Genomic DNA, 21,073 nt, shown 5'->3' with positions numbered 1-21,073 from the left:
TCCTATAAAAAATTGAAATGTAAAATATCTCAATTACTCTGACCAAACAAAATATTTAAAAAAATAAAAAGAATTTAATTGCAAATAATTCAAATGATTTCAATTTCTTAAAATTGTTGAAACTGTTGATCCAAACACATGGTAAAGGAAAAGTATATTTGGATAAATTGTAGTTCTTTTTAAAATTGGTTTATTTGGGGAAATTTTTCTTTGTTTCATGGAATCCTTTTGTATTTATAGGAATTCACAAGTGAAAGGGTCAATTCATGTAAGTCTTTTGGTTATACAAAAATATTCCCGGATATGTTTTATTTGCAGAGAATGTACATTCTCTTATCTACACAACAAGCCAAGGAGTAGGCAAGTTATAATTTTATAAGAACCAGAAAAGTTACTATGTAACCATTATAACTCCCGTCCTTCTATTTTTTTTTAATTAATTTTAAATTAAAAAAATATACCCAAAAAAAATAATCATCAGACATATTTTTATACATGCCTAATAATAAAATTTCAATTATAATATTCCTGAATGTTATTTTCTCAAGAATATAAAATCATAAAATACTCGAGCAAGGGCTATATTACACAATTAAAAAAAAAAACTATTTTACTCTGAAAATAAAAACGGCTAGTGAGACGATTAGCCAGTATCTTCTTTTAATCCTCTTGGTAGTGGCAGAGACATTACGTCAGTTTCTCGAGTACCATGTGGTCGAACCTTGAGCTTAATGTCTGCTTCAAATGTCAAGAAAAGGTACAAACATTGGAGGTCATGTACCATCATAGTCTCCACATGCTGTATATCGTTTCTAGATATTTTTTTGCCAATTAGCTTCATTCAATGACAATGGCAGCATTTAGGACAAAATCATAATTTTTTTTCAAAACTGCGTGCTATGACATGGTATATAAATTGTGTAATGATCGCCAAGGTATATAAAAAATCATGCAAGAAACTTTCATCTGTGAAATCAAGTTCCAATCTTCATCATAAATGCTCGTGATTGCAGAGATACTATTTAAAAGTAAAACTAAATGAAGAGGAGAAAGGCCTGATTAGCATCTATCTTCTGTAAAATGTCTATAAGCATCCGTTAAACTTTATGCCCCAGTCCAGATTTAGAATCAAATTTTGGCTCTGGTTTTGCATCTATTAATACCATGTAACTCTTTCTGCTAAGAACGTTTGCGTAAAGAATAAAGTTCTATGCTGAAAATGGGACTATGATACTAAATGATCAGTTACGACATCTATTCCTAAGGCTAGTCTATACAAATTTGACACTAAAACAAGTAAGTGTCCTTACAAGACTTGTTTATGAAGAATTATAAGATATAGCTAGACATAAAAGTTGAATAGGCAGTAACGTCAACCCAGTCTGGGAAAAGATCCTTCAATCTCTTCATTGGCTCAACCAACTTTTGGTCTAAAACTGCCACGTCCACTCTTAATGCTTCAGAGCTGTTAGCCTGGCATCATCAAACAAAATAGTAAGTTACACTGTTATAGTAAAGAGAAGTTAATACAGCATCGAATTTTACCTCTAACCAGAAGGTCCAATTTCCATCACTAGGTCCACTAAGACGACATATATATGATTGTGGACCACCACCGTAGGTTTCAGTTCCTGTGACAAAATGCAAGCTACATTAGGCAATGAAAAGATATTATCTACCCTCTTAGAATTTTGGGAGTGGACCTAACATAACTCCAAAAGCAAGTTTTGGGATAAGTGTTGCCCTCCACTCATACATTACTCTTATGGTCACATTATAATGGAAGATTTTCAACACCTCTCCTCACATCAAGAAGCAGACATTTCAAGTGTAAAGTTTGAAAATGATACCGGGTGTTTTGATAGCACCAACAATAATTTTGAGGTTTAGACCGACCTAACTAACTATAATTTTTAATACCTGGAAGCAGATTATCTGCAAATGACCAACTTGATAAAGGACCAGTGATGTTGAGAACCGCAACCCAGACCTCTTGCAAGGAGCTAAAAGACAAAAGTTATTAAAGAAAACAAAGACAAAAGTTATTAAAGAAAACAAAGACAAAAGTTAGGTATTTTAATATTTAATTTTTCTTGAACTGTTTTCAGTTCACACACGGTGGGGTAGAAAACCGATTTAAGATCTTTGAAAACAAAATGCAGCTAAAAACAGTTACACAAAATAAGTTATTTTTGTAGGCAAAAAGTTAACATAATGTCTTAAAAAAGAAATACTATATGGATTCAAATAACATAGTATATCACAGCATATTTCCCCATCAGTACATTCTCTAAGGAGACAAGCATCTGGTGAGAATAAACCAAGCTGAAAAAAAAATACAACTAGCATCATAATATTGTATCTCTGAAATAATTCTCGCGCATTGACTGTTATTGTATGCTACCAACATGGAAAAGGTTTTGAAGCAACTAAATCAAGATTTCTACGCAACCACAAAAAGAAAACATGAATCATATGGAACATAACTTGTATTTTTCAAGCAACATAATGTACTCACCCTAAAGAAAGCTCCAAGTGAACTCTTCTTGGTCCTTTTTCAGAATTTAATGATGGATTTTGAATAGACAATTCGGGAAAGTATTCATACTGTTTCAAAATATCATCCTTTTTTGCAGGGAACTTCAGACTGTTTGAGAAGAGAAAAGAAACTGGAAAAATTGACTGCAAAGAGAATGAGATCAAATAGCAGTGGCATATCATAACATATACAAATGTGTTCTTAAAAGTAAGCTAACTGCTAACATTAACTCAAGATTTAGCAACTGCTGAAGAATTTGATTCAACCTTGAATTTCATTAGTATATGTTATGAAAATCTTGTTTCACTCTTTCCCATTTTAATTGAGTGAGATGAAAAAGTGCCTCTGAGAAAGGATGCAAACAATAATATCGGCATCCAACTTACCATCCAGTCATTGCGTTTAGAGAATGATGCAGATTGAAATGAAAACTCTGAAGTAACATTCAACTCCTTTGCCACTTCAGGTGAGTGTTTGAAAAGGAAAAGTAAAGAATTGGAATCGGTTACAGAAAAATCATAAGTGGATTCCAGAATCTGACTTGAGCCTGCGCAACCACAGCAAAAAATGATAGAAATTAGATTAAAAAAATAGAGAATAAAAGGATATTTGGAGTGCTACAATGGTAATAGAAAAGAACAGAAATAGAGGATCTTAAACACGTTATATACACAAGCTTTATTCATTACTTCAGAGGGTAATCATTTCTCGTAATCAATACCTGCAGTGTGGAAAGTATGCTGAAAAACAACCCTCTTAGGTGCAGACGTGGTGTAAGGAAAAAACTGAGATGATAAAGCTAAACCAAACACACTAAGATGAAGCAGAAATTGCAAGATGGATGACCTGGCTAACCAATGCCCACATATGGGCATTAGAGGGCCTGTGCACCAACCAGTCACAACTCCAATTAATGCAGCCACAATAATATCAGGAACATAGTACCCTGCATGCAATAAAGGTTTGGTCAGCCGCATGCATTTTGAGCACTGGGACTAAGCCTTAATATTATCAATGATGAGTTACAAAAAGGAAACCTCGGGCAAGATAGCCCATATACACACTTCATTTGATTTTAAACAAGCATACTTATAAATGTATTCAAATGCAGTAGCAAGCATAAAGCTTAGTGATTCCATCTCAATGGTCTATTTAATTAATGAGGTGCGTATATATAAACTAACCATATGGTAGAGGAAGAGAACCCATCATTCCCATCTTCTCTATCAGAAACTGGGCAAGGAAGCCACCAAAATAAACAGAATAAGCAAGGCATGGAACTAGAGGTAATATGTAAAACATTGTTGACCTGGAGAGAAAACAACAGTAAAAAACAAAAAAGGATTACTGAAATAACACATACCAAAAGAAATAATATTAGATGATATCATGCATATAACAACAGTGAAGATGCAAACAAATCTATTGCAATGTGAAGGGACTAAAATGACATTGGGGGCTGTAAGACCAAAGATGAAGCAAAACACATTTATCTGTCCAAAGTAGTACATGTGGTGGTTACAATTAAATAAGCATTCACAATCAACCTGAGTGACCGTTGTCCAAAGAATTTGACTGACAGGCAGAAGGATATCCACGCAGGAAGCATGGAAGCGCACACAAAAAAAGTCACAAAACCTCCACTCAGCCCAGCTACAAGATAAGCCTGTTTTTACTAAATGTTCTTAGCCATGCACAATATTCAAGAGAATACATTAAATCATGAGGAAAAAGAATCATATTGTCTGGCTATATATTAAGTCAGCACACCATAGTTAATATGGCGTAGAACCCAAATCCTCCCCAGAACCTTGCTTCATCAGATAGTGCCTGGCAATTTATGAGTCAAACAAAAAAGTTAGGCAGTTCAGACTTTCCACCAACAAGACAAATTGAAAATCACTCTTGAAGAATATATTCAAATTCAGAACACCACACCAAATCATATTTATAAAGATCATGTATGAAGGTTGCAGAAGCCAAAGAGGATATGCTAATTCTATAGACACCATTGTAGGACGTTGGAAGCCTTTCTATCAGGCAATATATTTCATTTGATAATTGACAGAACCAAGAACAAAGTAGATGTTTGGCCAATTTTTCTTATCATCAAAGGAAAAAGAAAATTTAAAAAACAATGGTGTTTTTGTTACGGTAACAAGTTTGACAAAATAAAGTCAGATATTGATTAAAAAAATATCTATCACATAGTGACAAATTTATTAATTACCATTTTATAAAAAATAAACTATGAAGACACCGATCAGATTAGACTTGTTAAACCCATTTCAATATGCCACAATACCTCTTCCGACGTCTTGACAGTTGAAACGTCTTGGGAAAGCGGAAAGCCTCTCCAGATAGTTCTTGGAATTAAAAGCCCAGTAAGTGCAGAGGGTACAAACATCAGGAAAGCCAAGTATGGATGAGCAAACCTGGGTTTTATCAATTTTGTTAACACATGATTCCAGAAAATGCATTAAGATTTTAAATTATTACACCTAAGATACTTTAACGGCCACAATAAAGCCACTCCAAAATCTTCATATTTTACTTGACGATTATTAAATTGCAGCTCCATCATAATTTGTTCTCTCATTGTCTCATTAGGTTAATAAAAAAAATTCTGGCACTAACTGCAAGAAACCAAAAATTATACTAGAAAAAAATCTGTCACTAACTACAAGAAGCCAAAAGTTAACTTTAAATGAACATACCAATTCATTGTCTGAGAAGAGAACAGTAATCTCAGGATAGAAAACACAACAGGAACAACAACTGCCAATATAATACCAACTGTGTGGAAAAAAATACCTGCACATCCAACAAATTATAAAATGTTATTCAAAGTGTCAACAAATAATATTTAAATTCTTCTACAATAACTCAAGAAAAATAAATTTGTGGAACATTTAGGCAAAAATTTAAAGTGATTAACAAGGTGACCAATTAGAAATACTTATAAAAAAGTAAATGACAGTAGCCATGTAATAATTTACCTTTTATAAAATCATACAAGGCTGCGGACCAAGAATGTGATCTACCATGTGCAAAGGGAAAAACAAGAAAGAATAAGATAGGAATACTATGAAGAACTTTAGCCACCCTTCTGGAATAAAATATCTGAAAAATCCACAATTTAAATATAAGACAACAAAAGAGCAAAAAATGGCCCAATTCTGAAGATCATATAGCTCTGATTATCAAAAGGAGTATTGGATCATTAGCAAAAGCAGGATTCTACCAACTTCAGTGCATACCATAAACCATGAGAAATAATCAAAGAATACAGCCCGCTCATCATTGAATGTGCTAGCAGTAACTTCACTATAATTTGTCTGATAGGTGTTTTGTAGCTTGGAAGAATTAGTAAATGTCTTGATTATGCTAAACAAATTTTCTCCACGTGCTTGGATGCTTCCAGGCCTGAGAGAGAGTTATACTTATACATTTTTGCAAGAAAAAAATATAAAATTTCAATCAAATATCTTCTACTAAATCAAGTATGTAAGATACATACAACAGTCTCTCTACTGTATCAGAGGAGGTATGGTAAAAGTATCCACCAAGGAGAAAGATAATGTCAAGCCCAGGAATATTCCCATAGTCTTGGGAAAATATCCGGTAATCAGTATCTCCGGGAATAACAGGAAAAACATCCTGTATGTTGAAATGGAAAATTCAAGTTTGAATTAGTAAATGCAAAACAATGGACAACCAGCACGATAGAGTATTAAAGATATAGGGAGGCTAGAAGAGAAACAAAACCTCAGCTGCACTATTAGCCATAGGGTATATTGCTGCTTCTGCGTAGACATTAGAAGGCCAAGAACTTGGTCCAGATTGGCAAACTAAATCTGTTAATTTTAGCAACATTGTTCAGTGAAAATGTCATGTATAACACACATGATAATTTGATGGAGAGAGACGCTGAAGATTAGCTTATTATCCTACTACTATTAATAATAATAGAAATTTTGCATGACATTTACCAGGTCCTCCAGTCCCGGATGCCTCCACATTTATAGAAGCTCCTATTGTATCATGCCACTTATGTGTCTTCATGAACCCATGTGCACCCTTAAGCATCAGAAGTAAACAACACAACCATTAGTTTCATTATCGTAAAATCCACTCATGAATAAAGCATTATTCTCTATAGAAAAACTTCCTACCAGCATAAAAAGTTCCTCAGCACCATTAAAAAGGAAAATAACCGGCCGGTAGGGAACCCAACCAGAGTCGACTATTAGTCTTGCAATTTCCAGCATAGATGCTGAAAAGGGGGGAAATAAGACAAACAATACGATTCAGAATGCTTAAGGTCAGGTATAGATTTCCCAAATATAATGTCTTCAATGATGACTTCAAATGTACCCACTACTCACCAACACACGAACCACAGTCACCAGCACCAGGGGAACCAAGGGGACTATCAAAATGTCCATTCACTAAAACTGATGGATCAGTCTCTTTGGAAACCACAGATGATATCCTGTAGTAAAAAAAAAAGCACTTAATATTCCTTAAACAAAGACAGATATCTTAACATTATAAAAAAACTTATACACTGATTTATTATTATGAAAGGGGTAAATGATACAAGATGAATGAGATTCTAGTAACAGAAGACTATATACAGAGCTCAGTTACAAGTTAGTTGTAATTGTGTAACAAAGCAGTTAACACTAACCAACAGTCTAGATACGCGGATTTTGATCACGATCACTTTCAAAAAGAAAACCCATAGGAATAAAAGGAGAAAGAAACAACAAACCGATGAAGGATACAGCTTTGATAATAGGTTTAATTTGTTGTTGCAACAACAAAAAAATTCTTTCATCAAGCTTTTTAGTGAATTGATGAGAAAAAGTGGCTGGAGCAGCCACTGGAATCGAAGAGGTCTGAGCAGCTGTCGGCAATGAAAGAGAAGCCGGAGCAGTCATCGGAATTGAAAAAAATCACCATCAAGATTTCTGGCAAAAGCCATGAAAAAGGATCAATGTGCTCATGATACTGTGATAGAAAACTGATATACTAACTTATTATGAAAAGGGTAAAAAATACAAGATGAATGTTAGACTCGGTTAACAGAAGAAAATATACATAGCTCAGATACAATTTAATTGTAACTGTCTAACATAACAGTTACACAAACCAATAGTCTAACAGAACAGTTACCCTAACCAACAGTCAAACAAAAACCACTACTACGACAGATTTAACAATTGTGTAATTGAAACAACTACACTAAGAGAGCCAATACATGTCAAACAGAGTGTTACACTCACATAACCTTCTTTGTTATATGATGTACATAAAATATGTGTAGTCACTTAAGGTACAATAATGATTCAATATAGTCTTGACTCTTGACACAACATGTTCAATAATTAATCATTATATCCATATTTCAGAGATCTATAAATTGAACATAATTATCTGCTAATACTGTCTGTAACCCTCCTTTCTTCAATGAACCTTCTTAATTTACATTAAAAGAGTCATATCAGTTCCTACCTTATGTTCAGTCCAACTCTACAGTTTAAGAAATGGTATATCACTTTTCAAGGTCACGTGTGTGCCCACCAGGAGAAGTATCATTTAGAAAACTAAAAAGTAAAGCAAACAGACAGAGAGATTGCATCAAAATGCCACTGTTTATTGCAAGAACGGTAAATCCAGATTACCACCACCACACCACATGTACTTCATTCAAATTTTTGCATTACATATACGAAGTTCTATCTATATCTTTCTCAATTTACCCTCTCAACATGTTTATCTTTGAAACTACTAGGTGTATGATTTTTTACTTCCTTAATTGTATGATTGTCACGATGTTGTTGTAATGTTACTAGCAGGTGACCCCATTGATAGAACCGACTCAGATTGTAGAAAGCAAGCTTGTCTAATACATTTTTTTTCATCCCTTTTCTCTATTGGCTCCCTATTATTTAATAGAAATGAACTGGGCCTAACTCGATGGCAAAAGCTAAGTCAGGGGGAGAAGATGCTCAAGCCTAATAAGGAGTATTCTTCCCATATTCCTAGCTAATGTAGGACATGGACGTGTTAACTCAAACCCATGGTTACGAATCCCACATAGCAGCGCGTAGTGGCTGGCTGACACTAAAAACACTGTAACAGTATAGCACATAGCAGGCAGGATGACTGCTGTTTTGAAATTTTGAAGTGCAATGCTATGGCAGTGTAAATAAAGGTCCTCTGTTATTGACAACTCTGCTCACACCTCTACAACTGGACATTTAGAACAGGAAATTTGCAAGACTGAACATCAGCAGGAAATCCAACATTAAGACTAGAGAGGCCTAATACCATAATAGAAATTACAGAGTATAGCTCAACCACATAGCATAACTCAAGGGTGAGGATTACCCAAGCCTTATAAGAAATATTATCCATATTCCTAATCAGTGTGAAACCTTAGGACTTCTAATTTTTAATTATAAGGTATTTTTTTTTCTACTAAAAAACGACATTATGGCAAAAGGATTATGTAAGGCCACATGAAATCCCACTTAAGAAACCAAACTCTATTTTAACAGTTTCAATGTTAACCAACATTCAGGGATGTAAGTTAAACAAAGGGACACTTTATGTAGTTCACCCTTTAAAATAACCCTTTCAACTCTGTGCCCATTAACCCTCAACTTTGATTCAGAAATAATGCCAGTTATAAAACAAGCAGTGCATGTGAGCTAAACACACTTCAAGAAGTATGATGTTCCTAATTATAACTTTCTTTGCAAGAAGTTCACATCATTGCAGGGAACTGAAAATAAGAGGAAGGTGAGAACCAAATGTAAGAAGGGAAACAGAATGATACGAATACATCTTTGAATTTTCTGGTGGAATATGTATAATTTCCTTTGAAAAAATTAAAACTGGTGTTGGAAAGACAGGGTAAGATTGCACTCAATTGTGGTACAAGTAAAAACCCTCAATCTCAACTGGCTCCTCATATAGAATGATTTGAACCCACCCCTATAATAGCAGCAATATCATAATTGTTTAATCAGCCACAACCAGAAAGAAAATGATTCAATAAACTGCCAATGGTGAATGAACTACTCTGCAATTGGCAAAGTAGAACTATTAGTTATCATGACTATGCTAAGTGGCCTTATACAATGATCAATAATCACTACTACGACAGTGTGTCCTAGTGATAGACAGATAATTTTGAGCCAGTTGAAAATCCATGCTCCTATGTCCTCGTACATTTTATTGGTGATTGGCAACTGTCGAAATAACATTGCTTTCATGTTACTAAATCTAGCTTGCCGTGGTATGTGAAACATTTGCTTATGAATTGCGAAACATCTTTCCTTATCCCTTTCCAATTATGCTGCAATTCTTGCACGGTTCTGGCTACAGCAGCATGCCCTTATATTGTGGACATTTAATTGCATGCATTGATCTTGACATGGCATCCACAACTTTATTTTTTGTCTACTTTATACTCAACTCAGTAGTTAACTCCTATCAGTTGTATCATTTTGGCGATCAGTTTGGATAACAAAGTGGTGACTTATCAACTATAAGTTGAATTTAGACAGTGAGTTCCAGGTGGCGATATTTTCTTAAGTGGACAATGGAAAGACTAGTGGCGTCTTAAGGGAAGTTTACCCTTAAAACAAGGAAATTCAAATATGAAATGTTAAAACTGCTTGAACTTTGAAGTGAAAGGGGTAATTATAGCGCAAGAATACCATTCTATATCCCAATACACATATCTGAATCCAATACAAATGACCATATTGAACTGCCAGTGTACCTCATAATAATATTAGTATGATTTCTGTATCCAAGAGCTATGTTGTGGCCCAAAAACAACATATTGAAGGAACCACTTACAGTAGTCTCCTCAATCTCAATTCTGCGAGTAAAATGTTGGAAACAAAATCAGAGTTCAAGAAATTGAAAGAAAGAAACATACATTAAAAGTGTATTAAATAAAACAAGTAAGTGGGCCAACAAGGGAAAAGAGAAAAAGAATTGTGTGACAAATAATAATAATAATAATAATAATAAAGTACTATTGCAACCTGACATTGGAGCTAGCTCGCTCCTTTAGTTCTTCCAACTGACCCTTAATATATTCTGCTGCCTTTTTTAAACCAGGACGCCCTTCCTGTTAATAAATGCACCAAAAGTCAACATTCATAAAACCATTTTAGATTCCTAAGAAAAATGTTCTCTTTTTTGTACAACAAGTTACAATTAAGACGATAAATTTAATAGGTGTCTACTGTGTGAAAAATTTCCCACTCTTAACCATTCAGAATTAAAAATCATGTTTATAATGAGTTTTAAAATATTTTAATACGTATCTTCACAAAATAAAAATATTGTCATATAAATTATATTATACAAGTTACTGTACGAGTAGCAGCCCTTCTTAATTCATAACAGCGATGAAAAAGCGATGGATTCCACTCATTGGAAAGCGATTGATATCTTGTCAGACAATAAAGATCCCTAATTGTAAACAATATCCTTAACACGAAATAACGCTGACAAAGTTTCAATTTCCAAATTAAAAAACAAAAAGGAATTAAATGTGGCTCACTTGACGACCGTCGATCTCTTGGGACAACATTCGAACATGTTGTATAGTTCTTCCTTCAGAGAATCGATCGAGCGGCGCGTCGTTCCCGAGAGGGTTCACGAATTTCATGTAGATGACGGAGTGGGTCAGCGCCGACACGAGTCCGTACATGACCGCCAGAAGGAGCAATAATTTGATAGCGGAGACATCCTCGGAAGATCCGAACGCCATGCGAGACAGCGTTACCTCGGAGGAACGAAAGAGGAGATGGAAGGTGGACAGTGTTTGCTTGTTTGTTTCTGTTCGTATGCGTTCAATTAAATTTAACTTAATTAATAATAGTGATTTATATAGAATGATCAAAACGATGAAATGGTTTTGGTTTGCTTCAGTATGCGCGTGACGTAAATCGCTGAAGGCTAAGACCAATAACAGTGAGAGAGAGGGAACTTCACAACAAAACTTGTTTCGTATTTAAGAATGGGTTCAAAGGTAGTTGTGACTGTCTTCACGCATCCAAATTCACTGTGTTAGTTTCGTTATGGGCTTGAAAATGATTGCATTGATGGGTTATGGGCCTACCCAGGATTTGCATGTTTGTGACGGTTGTGAAAATTATTACGCCACTAAAATACAATTTAAGTTTAGTTGGAGAATAAAATGGAAAGATTAATTCTTCCTTCATATTATTTTTTTAATTTCAACACTACTCATTAATTAAATTATAAATTAACATTAACAGTATATTTAATTATATTAAAAAAATTTAATAAAAATATATATAAATTAAAATTTAAAAATTTAAGATGTCTCAAATAAATAAAAAATTGTAAAAAAAAACACAAAATTAGTAAATGTCATGTTTAAATTGATTCCTTTCTATTTTAAAAAATCTGTTTAATGTTCTTTATTTTTAAATATTAAAAAAAGTTAAATAAAAGTATTAAGTTATTTGAACTAATTTGTGTCATAAGAATATAAGTTAATAATGATTAAATTATTTCTTTTCAAATAATAAAAAGATGAATAAAATAAAATAGAAAGATATTTAAAAATATGTTTACTTTTATTATTATTTTGAGCTCACTTTTTAAAAAATTTAGGCATTCTTCTGGAAGTTACAAAACTAAAAAAAAAAATCAACGAGATGCAAAAATGGAGTACAAAATTAAAAAAGAAAAAATTATCTTTATACTGGAAACTATGAATACAACAAATCTTCTTGTCAATCATCTCCTACATACTTAAATGATGAAATTACTCTCTCAAGCACTGCAGTTGGAGAAGATTGAAAGTGTTGCAGCTGGAACGGAGGTATACGATTGGAAAGGGGTATGGGGGTGTTGCTCTAAGATTATTTTAAAAAGTGAGGTTATGCTTCATTTAGGGTTATTTAAAAAGATTTAAACTGACTTTCCACAATTAATATAGGGGTGCATGAGAAAGGTATGGAGGTGGAGGTTGCCAAATGAAAATAGGATATAAAATGGGTATGAACTAGTACTTTACCCGTGCACAAGACTTATTTAAATAAAAAAAATTGAATTAAAATATTAAGAAAAAAATTGAATAATAATATTCTTTTGTCTAAAATCATAACTATCATTACAAAACACAATATCAATCATGCCGTTAATAAGAGATAAAAAATAGTTAAAGGAATAAAAAATTAGATGCAAGAATGATAATTGGAATTAATAAATATGAAATTGACAAAACCTAAAAAATCACAAATAGAATGAGACATGAAATATAAAAATATTTGTGTGTGGCTACCAAATTTTTTGAATTTTAACCACATGAAAAATATTAAGTCATTGCATTTAAAATAAGACAACACATAACACTTAAAAAATAAAACTCTAGAAGCAAATTGAAAAGTAAGAACACAAAAACATATATGTAGAAATGAAAGTGACAAAATATACATGTGTTTTCGTGTACATGATACAATATTACTTTTGAGCACAAGATTATTGAATAAATAGATTTGAAATAAGGTAGCACGGGTTCAATTAGAGCATAGCAGTGAAAAACAAATTTATGAACTGATAGAGAACAGTACGGAACAGAAACTGTATATATAACAAATTTGCTATAAGTGGTAAAATATAAAAGAATGAACACAAACAATAACAAATAGAAATCAATGTGCAAAAAATAACATAATATACAATAAGAATAACATATGAAATATATAAGAGGGGGTTTGTACCTATCAGATCTACCACTAAAAATATATTATATTCTTTACAATTTTGCAATGCAGAAGCTAAGCTTTTAAAACAACTTCCACGTAAGTGACAGAACATAACAAAATCAACAAACAATAGCAATCATGAAATACATAAGTCCTTCTCTTTAGTTGCCATAATTTGAGTGTTGAGAAACATTAGATTATAATTACCACAACATCTAACTTAAATGTAAATATTGTGGAGGAAAAAAATAGACCTGCAAATAAAAGTAACCCAAAATAACAAAAATTACAGAAAAAATAACATATGAAACATAGAAGAGTGATTTTGTACTTGTCATAGTTGCACTCTTATCATTCTAAAAAATGAGTACGCAAAGTTTTGTTTTGTCCAAAAGAAAACATGTTAATATAGAGCAATATGCAACATAACACTTTTAAAAGATATTATATTCATTACAAAACACTATATCACCCTACAAGTAATAAAAAATAAAATACACTTAGTAAAAAACCAAATTGAAAATGCAAATTATGGAAGTTATGCTAATAATGTTAATATACAGATTACAGTAAAAAAAACATAAAGTTTGGGTTCACACTGGCAAAAAACATAACATAATTTACAAAAGAAATTAACATATGAAATGCAAAAGTGGAGATTTGTACCTAATATTTCAGTGTTGAATTCATGTAATGATTAAATCAACACAATTGAAATAAGTCAACAAAGTATGAGTTAAAAATAGAAATGAGGATAACTATTTTTTTTTCAAAAGTGCAACTATCATTAGGAAGCAATATGGAAGGAGATTATTAGCTTCTTTTATAAAAAATAAAAAAATTATAAATGGAATCAGTACAAATATGATAATGTTCATACCTCATGTATGATGTAATGTTATATGTCTAAATGAATGACATGTACATTGGGCTTGAAAGTTTTTTCTATCCAAAAGCAAAGTTATCACACCAAGGAGCATGTAATGAAAATATTACGTTCATATATTTGAAATAAATAATAATTAATGAAATCACTACAAGGTAAGATAATGTTACTAAATCATATATATCATGTAATGTTATATGAGAGTTCAAATAATACACACAATAAAAAAACTACACACACGACAATTGTTATTAAAGAGTAGTAGGCAACACAAAATTTATAAAGTATATTATATATATTACAATTTATAGTGGAGAATCACAACGGTCATTACAAAGCACATAACTAAACCCTAAATTAAGAGTAAATACAATTAGTAAATGTGAATTATGGAAGATTCTAGTGTTGTCTTCATGAAATGACTAAATGAACACTATTGAAATAAGCCAATAAATTACAGTTTGTGATTCAATCCCGTGGTTGGATTGTGAGGTGCGATCCTGAGCTCGTGAAGTGCAATTGTGTGGGGTAACGTTTGTGGAACTTGAAGGCGTTGTTGAGCGTGGTGCAGTTTGTGGTGGTCATTTCTAATGTTAGAACTTTTTGACTTACTTTTAGAGTGGTTCTATTTGTGATTACTTTGAGAGAACATTTACAGAGTAGTTTATGATGTAGGGTCCACCATGTGCAAGAATTTTCTATGTGTGGTCAAACATTTGGTTTCTGACATAACATGTGGTCCAACATTTTCTATATTTTACAAGGATACCTTTTATAAAGTCCATATCATGGCAGAAGGTTACTTTTAGTTTGTGGTCCACCAGCGTGGGACATTTTGTGATGCGAGATATGTTGGTGGTGATACATCAACATGGTCATGTGACAATGATAGATGGAGTTACTTTGAAATACTTGGCATCATAAAGGAGATGGGGTTTTTAAAAGTACAGGAGATGTGGTATTCACGTAAAGGTTGTGAAGAGTTGGAAAATAGATTGGATGTTCTGGTTGATGATCGCGGTACAATAGAAATGCTGAAAATTGCAAATACACATGGTGAAGTTCATTTATTTTTAGTGCATGTTGTTTCAGAGGCAGAAGTGTTGTTGGTTTTAGGTGATGGTGTGGAAATCGAAGGTGTTGAAGGTAATGTTAAGGATGGTGGTGTAGAACCTGAAGGTGTTAAATATAATGTTAAGGATGGTGGTGATGTGGAACCCAAAAAGGTGTTGAAGCTGACGTTGAGGATGGTGTTGGTGTGGACATTGATAATCATCATGGTATCATGATATGAAAGTTGTGGCAAAAATATTTGATATCAACTATGGTATTGTTGTCTATGTATAAGGTTTAATGTAACTTACGGCAAAAATATTTGATACCAACTATCTATAAGCACTAAAAATAAAAATGACAAAAAGAAGTAATGATGCTTGTATGATGAGCAACTTTATAAAAAAGTTATACAAACTTCTATTTTATCCTAAGTAATTAATGTCTTTTGTTATTTACATTTCCTGTTCGTTTTAATTCTTAAATTATTCTTAGTTGCTTTACATTCATATTTTCTGTTAATTTTTTCCGGGTTTTTTTAATGTTCAAATCACGTTACTTTTTACAAAATCTGAAATTTTATGTTCAAATCATTATGTTTAAAATCTTTTTCAATTGCCAGTTTAAATAAAAAACGCAAAAATTTATTTATTTTTAGTTAAAATAACTTATTTTTAATTATCCACCTTCATGTCCTGACAGAAAATCACATCCAAAAAATCTTCTTAACTTCGTGATTTGGTTTCTTCTTTTTGTCTGCTAATTCCATGCCTTTTATTCCCCTTCTTGATTCACATGGTTCTATTTAACCACCATTCGTGCAAATGCTGGCCCCATAAAGTATGAACATGTGTGCCCAACTACAGAGATTGAATCACAAGTGCATCAAGATTTAAGTAGGTCTTAAATCCTTAAGTTATTACCTTCTAATTAGAATAGAAAAAGGAAAAGAAAACTGCAACCATAATTTATTTAAAGTAGTGCTGCTCAAAGTTGATGGCAACTACTTGAATAAACTTGAGGAAATGATCCAACCATAAATTAGACATGGCATGACATGATAAAACTATCAGGAACAAGCAAAAACAGTAAATTAACATCTAATTCTACTAAAACAACAAAGGTCCAAAGCTCTCTCAAGGTCTCTAAACTCAGAAGCAACAATCTTTCAGGCCTTAATAGTTACACTGCATAAGCACAAACCAGATGGTCTTATATCAGAAGTCTGCCACTCAGATCCTGGGGCTGCACTTGGATCATACAACAAAGTCCTATATGAAGGCTCTTCCTCCAGTGAGAACAGCAACAACTTATCATCCAATATCCCAAACCGAAAACCAATGCTTGAACTCCCTGTCAAAGGGACTGGTACCATTTTCCATGAATTGTCCTCTGGATTGAATATTGCTAACTTCCGCTGGTTTTTCCACTCCATACAGAACAACTTCTTTCCCAGCACTGCATGAGCAGTGACCATCACACACCCATTTTTCATCTCACACCAGTCATGCTTCTCTGGGTTGTACACATCAACAAACTTGGAATTTCCAATTGTAAAGTTTGATCTTCCACCCATGACATAGAGCTTCCCTTCAAATCCACAGGCAAAGCAACCCCATCTTGGACGACGGAGGCTCTCTATTGGCGTCCACTTGTTGGTATCCGGATCATACACCTCTGCACAGGAGAGACTGTCACCGTTTGCACCATAGCCTCCAACAGCATAAACCAAGCCATTGACTTCAGCACAAGCAAAGTCATACCGAGCCACATTCATGCTTGATAATCTGCTCCAGCTGCAATTGCAATTACAAAGTTTAATAATAGCACGGTGCTCTATCATAGAATATGTAGCCAAATTAATAATAAGAGGTGACATGGACAAAGTGATGCATCTTTATCAATTACAGAGGGATTTATCAAAAAGGAGCATAAGCAGATATATACATGAGTGTAACAACAAACACTATAAAAGTGGGAGGCTGATGTATGGTCAATCATATTTCATGTTTCAACGTTGACAATGATTTTCTTAATCTTGAAATCCATTTTATGCCCTTACATAACTGGCCAATTAAAATCATACAATACAACAAGTCATTGTCTGTCAAGCCATTCCAAACTTTTCTAGTTTAAATTTCCTACTTTATAGTGTTTTCAGTGAAACGGTTGTCAAAGAAAAACACGCTTGTTAGAATAGTTAAAATCTTATACCAGAAAGACTTCTAACCATGGACAAACGGCCCCTTCAGTTCTAATTTCTAAAATCAACACATCCCCAGAAATGGATAAATTATAGAACTGGTGGTACGATTATTTTCACCCGGTATAAAGATAACAGGCTCGAAAAATCAATATAACAGGTTTAAATCTCTCACCCAATCACAGATACCCAAAGGTTTCCCATAACATGAGTCTCATAAGTAGTACACTAGACAACTAAGTAAAGTGCCACAATCATCTATTAACTCAATTATGAAGTTGGAATTATAAAGTCAAATATAAAGGTAAGTTTACCTGTTGAGACAAGAATCATATTGATAAACCTCTTCCGAGACAGATGCAGTTCCATCAATTGATGAACAGCCAGCCATAATAAGGAGCTTTCCATTGAGAACCGCCACCCCAAAGCCAGCCTTGGCTGGACCAGGCATTGGTGGAAGGGATCGGCGATTGTGACCAAGACAATCCATGACCTCCCAATGGCTCCCTTTTCCTTCACTACCGGCTGTTAAGATATAGAGCCATTCCTCGTGCATCCCAGCCAATTTTCTCACGGTTATAAATTCTTTGCTTCGAATAAAGCCTCTCCATCTCTTACTTACACCGCCCATGGCAGGGAAGTTAGAACGAGGCACAAGTGCAAGGCAGTGCTTTGAAACATCGTCAGGCAACCCAGGTAGAATGGGGATACTACTATCGTCATCATCATCATCTAGAGCCTCAGACCTCACACAACGATTGCTTTTCGAAAAGGTTGGTTTACCATGGTTGGCCAAATTGGGAAAACACATATTTGGGTCTGTATATCTCTTCTTTTCGGCCACAAAACCAGGCATTTTTCAAATTAGCAAACACAGATATGACGTACCACAAAGACGTTGAGAAATTTTGTTGGCGACCAATCAACCAAACAATGTGAAAATGACTACAACAAACTAAAGAAATTCATAATACCCTTCCCCAATAGGGATTCTGCAAGACCATGGCATAAAAGATGTGGCAGAACGAATCATGTGAGCAGTATATGAAGACGACTTTCTGTGCTTTATCCAATCTGATTGTAATTCCATAACAGAAGTTATGCTCCTACAATAATCCTTCTTACTTGTGTTCTGCCAATTATATATTAAGCTTCCAAAGCTGTATCTACCCTCGCACATTTCACAGGTATCTATAAATTAAGGCAAAGAGTTGTAATATTTTTCAAAGCTAAAAATTGAAATTAAGCAACAACACACATTAAAAAAAAACTGTAAAGCCATACGAGAGTAGGCCATAGAACTCGCAAGCCTTAGCCACCAGTGACTTCCATTCCCTTTAAGTCCATATCAGCTGAATGAATGAAACTGAGAAGGGGAAAAGTAGCACAAGATTTAGAAAATTTCAAGTATTTAATTGAGAAAAGGAAACTCATTGAAAAATATTCAATTTGCAAGGTTTAAGAAAAAACAAACAACTGTTCCTTTTACAGATATCGCTCGAACAAGAAAGCATAACAAATGTTTGTAAACACCATAATCTAGAATCATAGTCAGGAATTATCCTTTAACAAAAGTCCACCTTTCCGTGTACCTAGAAAGTCCATAAGTTTGATCTCAAAACCAAACAAAACTAAGTTTTTAACAAGAAAAATAATCTTTTGACCCTATTGAATTAAATGCCGGGCTAGATGAAATTATAATCAAATAAAACAACTCAATTGAAAACTACTAAGAGTCCATTGTCCTCTTGCATGAAAACCCAGAGCAAAATTAGCCAATGGATGCGTTAATAAAATAAATGAAGCTAACAAGACTTTCAAAAAACAATATTAAAAACGAAACACACATCCAAATCCACCAACCAAAAGGAAGAACCCTTTATTACAAGGGATTCATATTGATTTTATCGGTATGAAACCACAGGTATTCTCCATGGATCACGAGGAGACAATTCTGTTTGAGTCAAACAGGATTAGGACCACTATAGACAATAAAACTCTTAAATACAATTGCACATTCAGAAGCTGAATCCAAAGATTATGAATTTGAGATTAGTAGTAAACATAAAAGAGCCCTAATAAATTTGCAAGTATCCATAAACCTCAGCTGTTGAGAACAAAGATATCAATGAGAAACAAGAAGACAAATAGCATCCTAACCAAATCTGAGGTTTCAGAGACAGGAACACACGTTTTTAGCATTGTCGTTCTGAGTAGAGGACAAACAATTCTAAAACCGGAGTCCTAAGTAGCTCAGTAACGCAAGAGACAAATAACTAGAGTGCGTAAATAAATCGATTCAAAACGGCACTTGGTAGATCTGTAGCAAGAAAAAACCAGCAGTTGTAATAATAAGAGAACCAAACTGACAAATAGAAAGAAAGAAGATGAACTTACAAGAACTATAATGGGGTAGAAAGGGAAAAGAAAATGAGAGAAGGGTAGTTTGTGTTGGAAAGAAGAAGAGGAAGAAGATAGGAATGGCGACAGAATATGAAGCAAAGTGAAATTTATAGGATTTTTTAGTTACCAAAATGGTCGGAGACAAGATATTAGGATAACACTGACACACCTCACCACGTCAGGAAAAACAAGTTTTGTTGATAAAGTAAACACTAAACAAAACTTACACAAGGTAGTATATGTATAATTTATGTTCTTTCTTAATTTAAATTTAGTGTTTTATCTTTAAAATAAGTATTATATTTCAAAAATATAAAATTTTAAATTAACTATAATTATAATACTGTATAATTTTAAAAATAGGAATTTTATGTATCCCATATAATATATTTATTTTCATTAAAACATCTAGACAAAATTTATTTATACACATTTTTATAAAACTAATAAAATAAACTATTATATAAATTAAAGTTAGTTTTTATATAAACTGAAAAATAAAATTTAGAAAATCTGTACAAACAAACTTTTACATCTTAATTTAAAGATAAGTTAACTTTAACTTATTTAACTCTTTTTTTAAAGTACTTATAAAGAGATTTATCCAAAAGTCTAAGTATATGTTTTTTTTATATAAAAACATTAACAAGATGACAGTATTTTATTTATGTACAGTATTAATATAAAAATTTCAACATAATTAATATAATTTGATTATTTATCAAATAATTTTTATAAGTGACTTTATTTATATATATATTTATATATATATATATATATATATATATATATATATATATATATATATAAACTCGTAGGTGCCATGCGCATGATTCCAAGAGTCACGAAACTTAGTAAGACTAATTTTTAAAATTTAATTTAGTCTTAATTATATTTTCTTACAATGTGATTTCTTAAAATTTAATTCAGTTTACCAATCTTAAAAAATACAACAAAATCATTTATCTATTAAAATTAATGTCATTATTTTCAGAAATGATCAATAAATAAAATTCGTTAATGTTTATCTATTAATAATTACTGTCAATTAAGTTAATAACCATTACATTATTCCGTTTTTAAAAAATAAAAAACTTTATTAATTATTTAATAAGAAGAGAATCAAATTAAATAAGTTTTTTATCGAAAAAAAAAGAACATGGAATTAAGGTACTCAAATCCTTGTAAAAAACATAGTCAAGCAATTAGATCTT

At 32.8% G+C, this 21,073-nt stretch overlaps 2 protein-coding genes and 1 long non-coding RNA gene across 4 annotated transcripts; all 3 read right to left on the bottom strand.

Annotated features, from left to right (window-relative positions):
• Nucleotides 1-1,041: 1,041 nt before the first annotated feature.
• Nucleotides 1,042-11,629, bottom strand: LOC137811556 (uncharacterized). Of its 2 annotated transcripts, none has more exons than XM_068613341.1 (21): nucleotides 11,136-11,629; nucleotides 10,612-10,697; nucleotides 10,341-10,442; nucleotides 6,928-7,034; nucleotides 6,715-6,815; nucleotides 6,532-6,619; nucleotides 6,308-6,396; nucleotides 6,060-6,199; nucleotides 5,800-5,965; nucleotides 5,539-5,662; nucleotides 5,257-5,353; nucleotides 4,845-4,974; nucleotides 4,310-4,369; nucleotides 4,087-4,205; nucleotides 3,724-3,848; nucleotides 3,261-3,485; nucleotides 2,926-3,086; nucleotides 2,519-2,682; nucleotides 1,921-2,003; nucleotides 1,546-1,631; nucleotides 1,042-1,473 (listed from the first exon to the last, which is right to left on the bottom strand). In XM_068613341.1, exons 1-21 carry the CDS (start codon nucleotides 11,343-11,345, stop codon nucleotides 1,330-1,332), a joined length of 2,607 nt encoding a protein of 868 aa, XP_068469442.1. In that variant the 5' UTR covers nucleotides 11,346-11,629; the 3' UTR covers nucleotides 1,042-1,329. The 2 variants fall into 2 exon arrangements, with proteins under 2 accessions (XP_068469442.1, XP_068469443.1); XM_068613342.1 differs by having other exon boundaries at nucleotides 6,928-7,515; nucleotides 11,136-11,559.
• Nucleotides 11,630-16,198: 4,569 nt separating this feature from the next.
• LOC137811554 (F-box/kelch-repeat protein At1g67480-like) lies at nucleotides 16,199-18,647 on the bottom strand. The gene is made up of 2 exons (XM_068613340.1): nucleotides 17,771-18,647; nucleotides 16,199-17,049 (listed from the first exon to the last, which is right to left on the bottom strand). Exons 1-2 carry the CDS (start codon nucleotides 18,310-18,312, stop codon nucleotides 16,422-16,424), a joined length of 1,170 nt encoding a protein of 389 aa, XP_068469441.1. The 5' UTR covers nucleotides 18,313-18,647; the 3' UTR covers nucleotides 16,199-16,421.
• A 103-nt stretch (nucleotides 18,648-18,750) lies between these two features.
• On the bottom strand, nucleotides 18,751-20,050 carry LOC137811555 (uncharacterized). The gene is made up of 3 exons (XR_011081095.1): nucleotides 19,854-20,050; nucleotides 19,648-19,776; nucleotides 18,751-18,822 (listed from the first exon to the last, which is right to left on the bottom strand). It is a non-coding gene; the product is annotated as an uncharacterized lncRNA (long non-coding RNA).
• Nucleotides 20,051-21,073: the final 1,023 nt, after the last annotated feature.

The sequence above is a fragment of the Phaseolus vulgaris genome, chromosome 2 (genome assembly GCF_000499845.2).
Source record: "Phaseolus vulgaris cultivar G19833 chromosome 2, P. vulgaris v2.0, whole genome shotgun sequence".
Classification (NCBI taxonomy): Eukaryota; Viridiplantae; Streptophyta; class Magnoliopsida; order Fabales; family Fabaceae; genus Phaseolus; species Phaseolus vulgaris.
The sequence above is the reverse complement of the archived record's forward strand: the minus strand, read 5'-3'. Positions and strand labels throughout refer to the sequence as shown.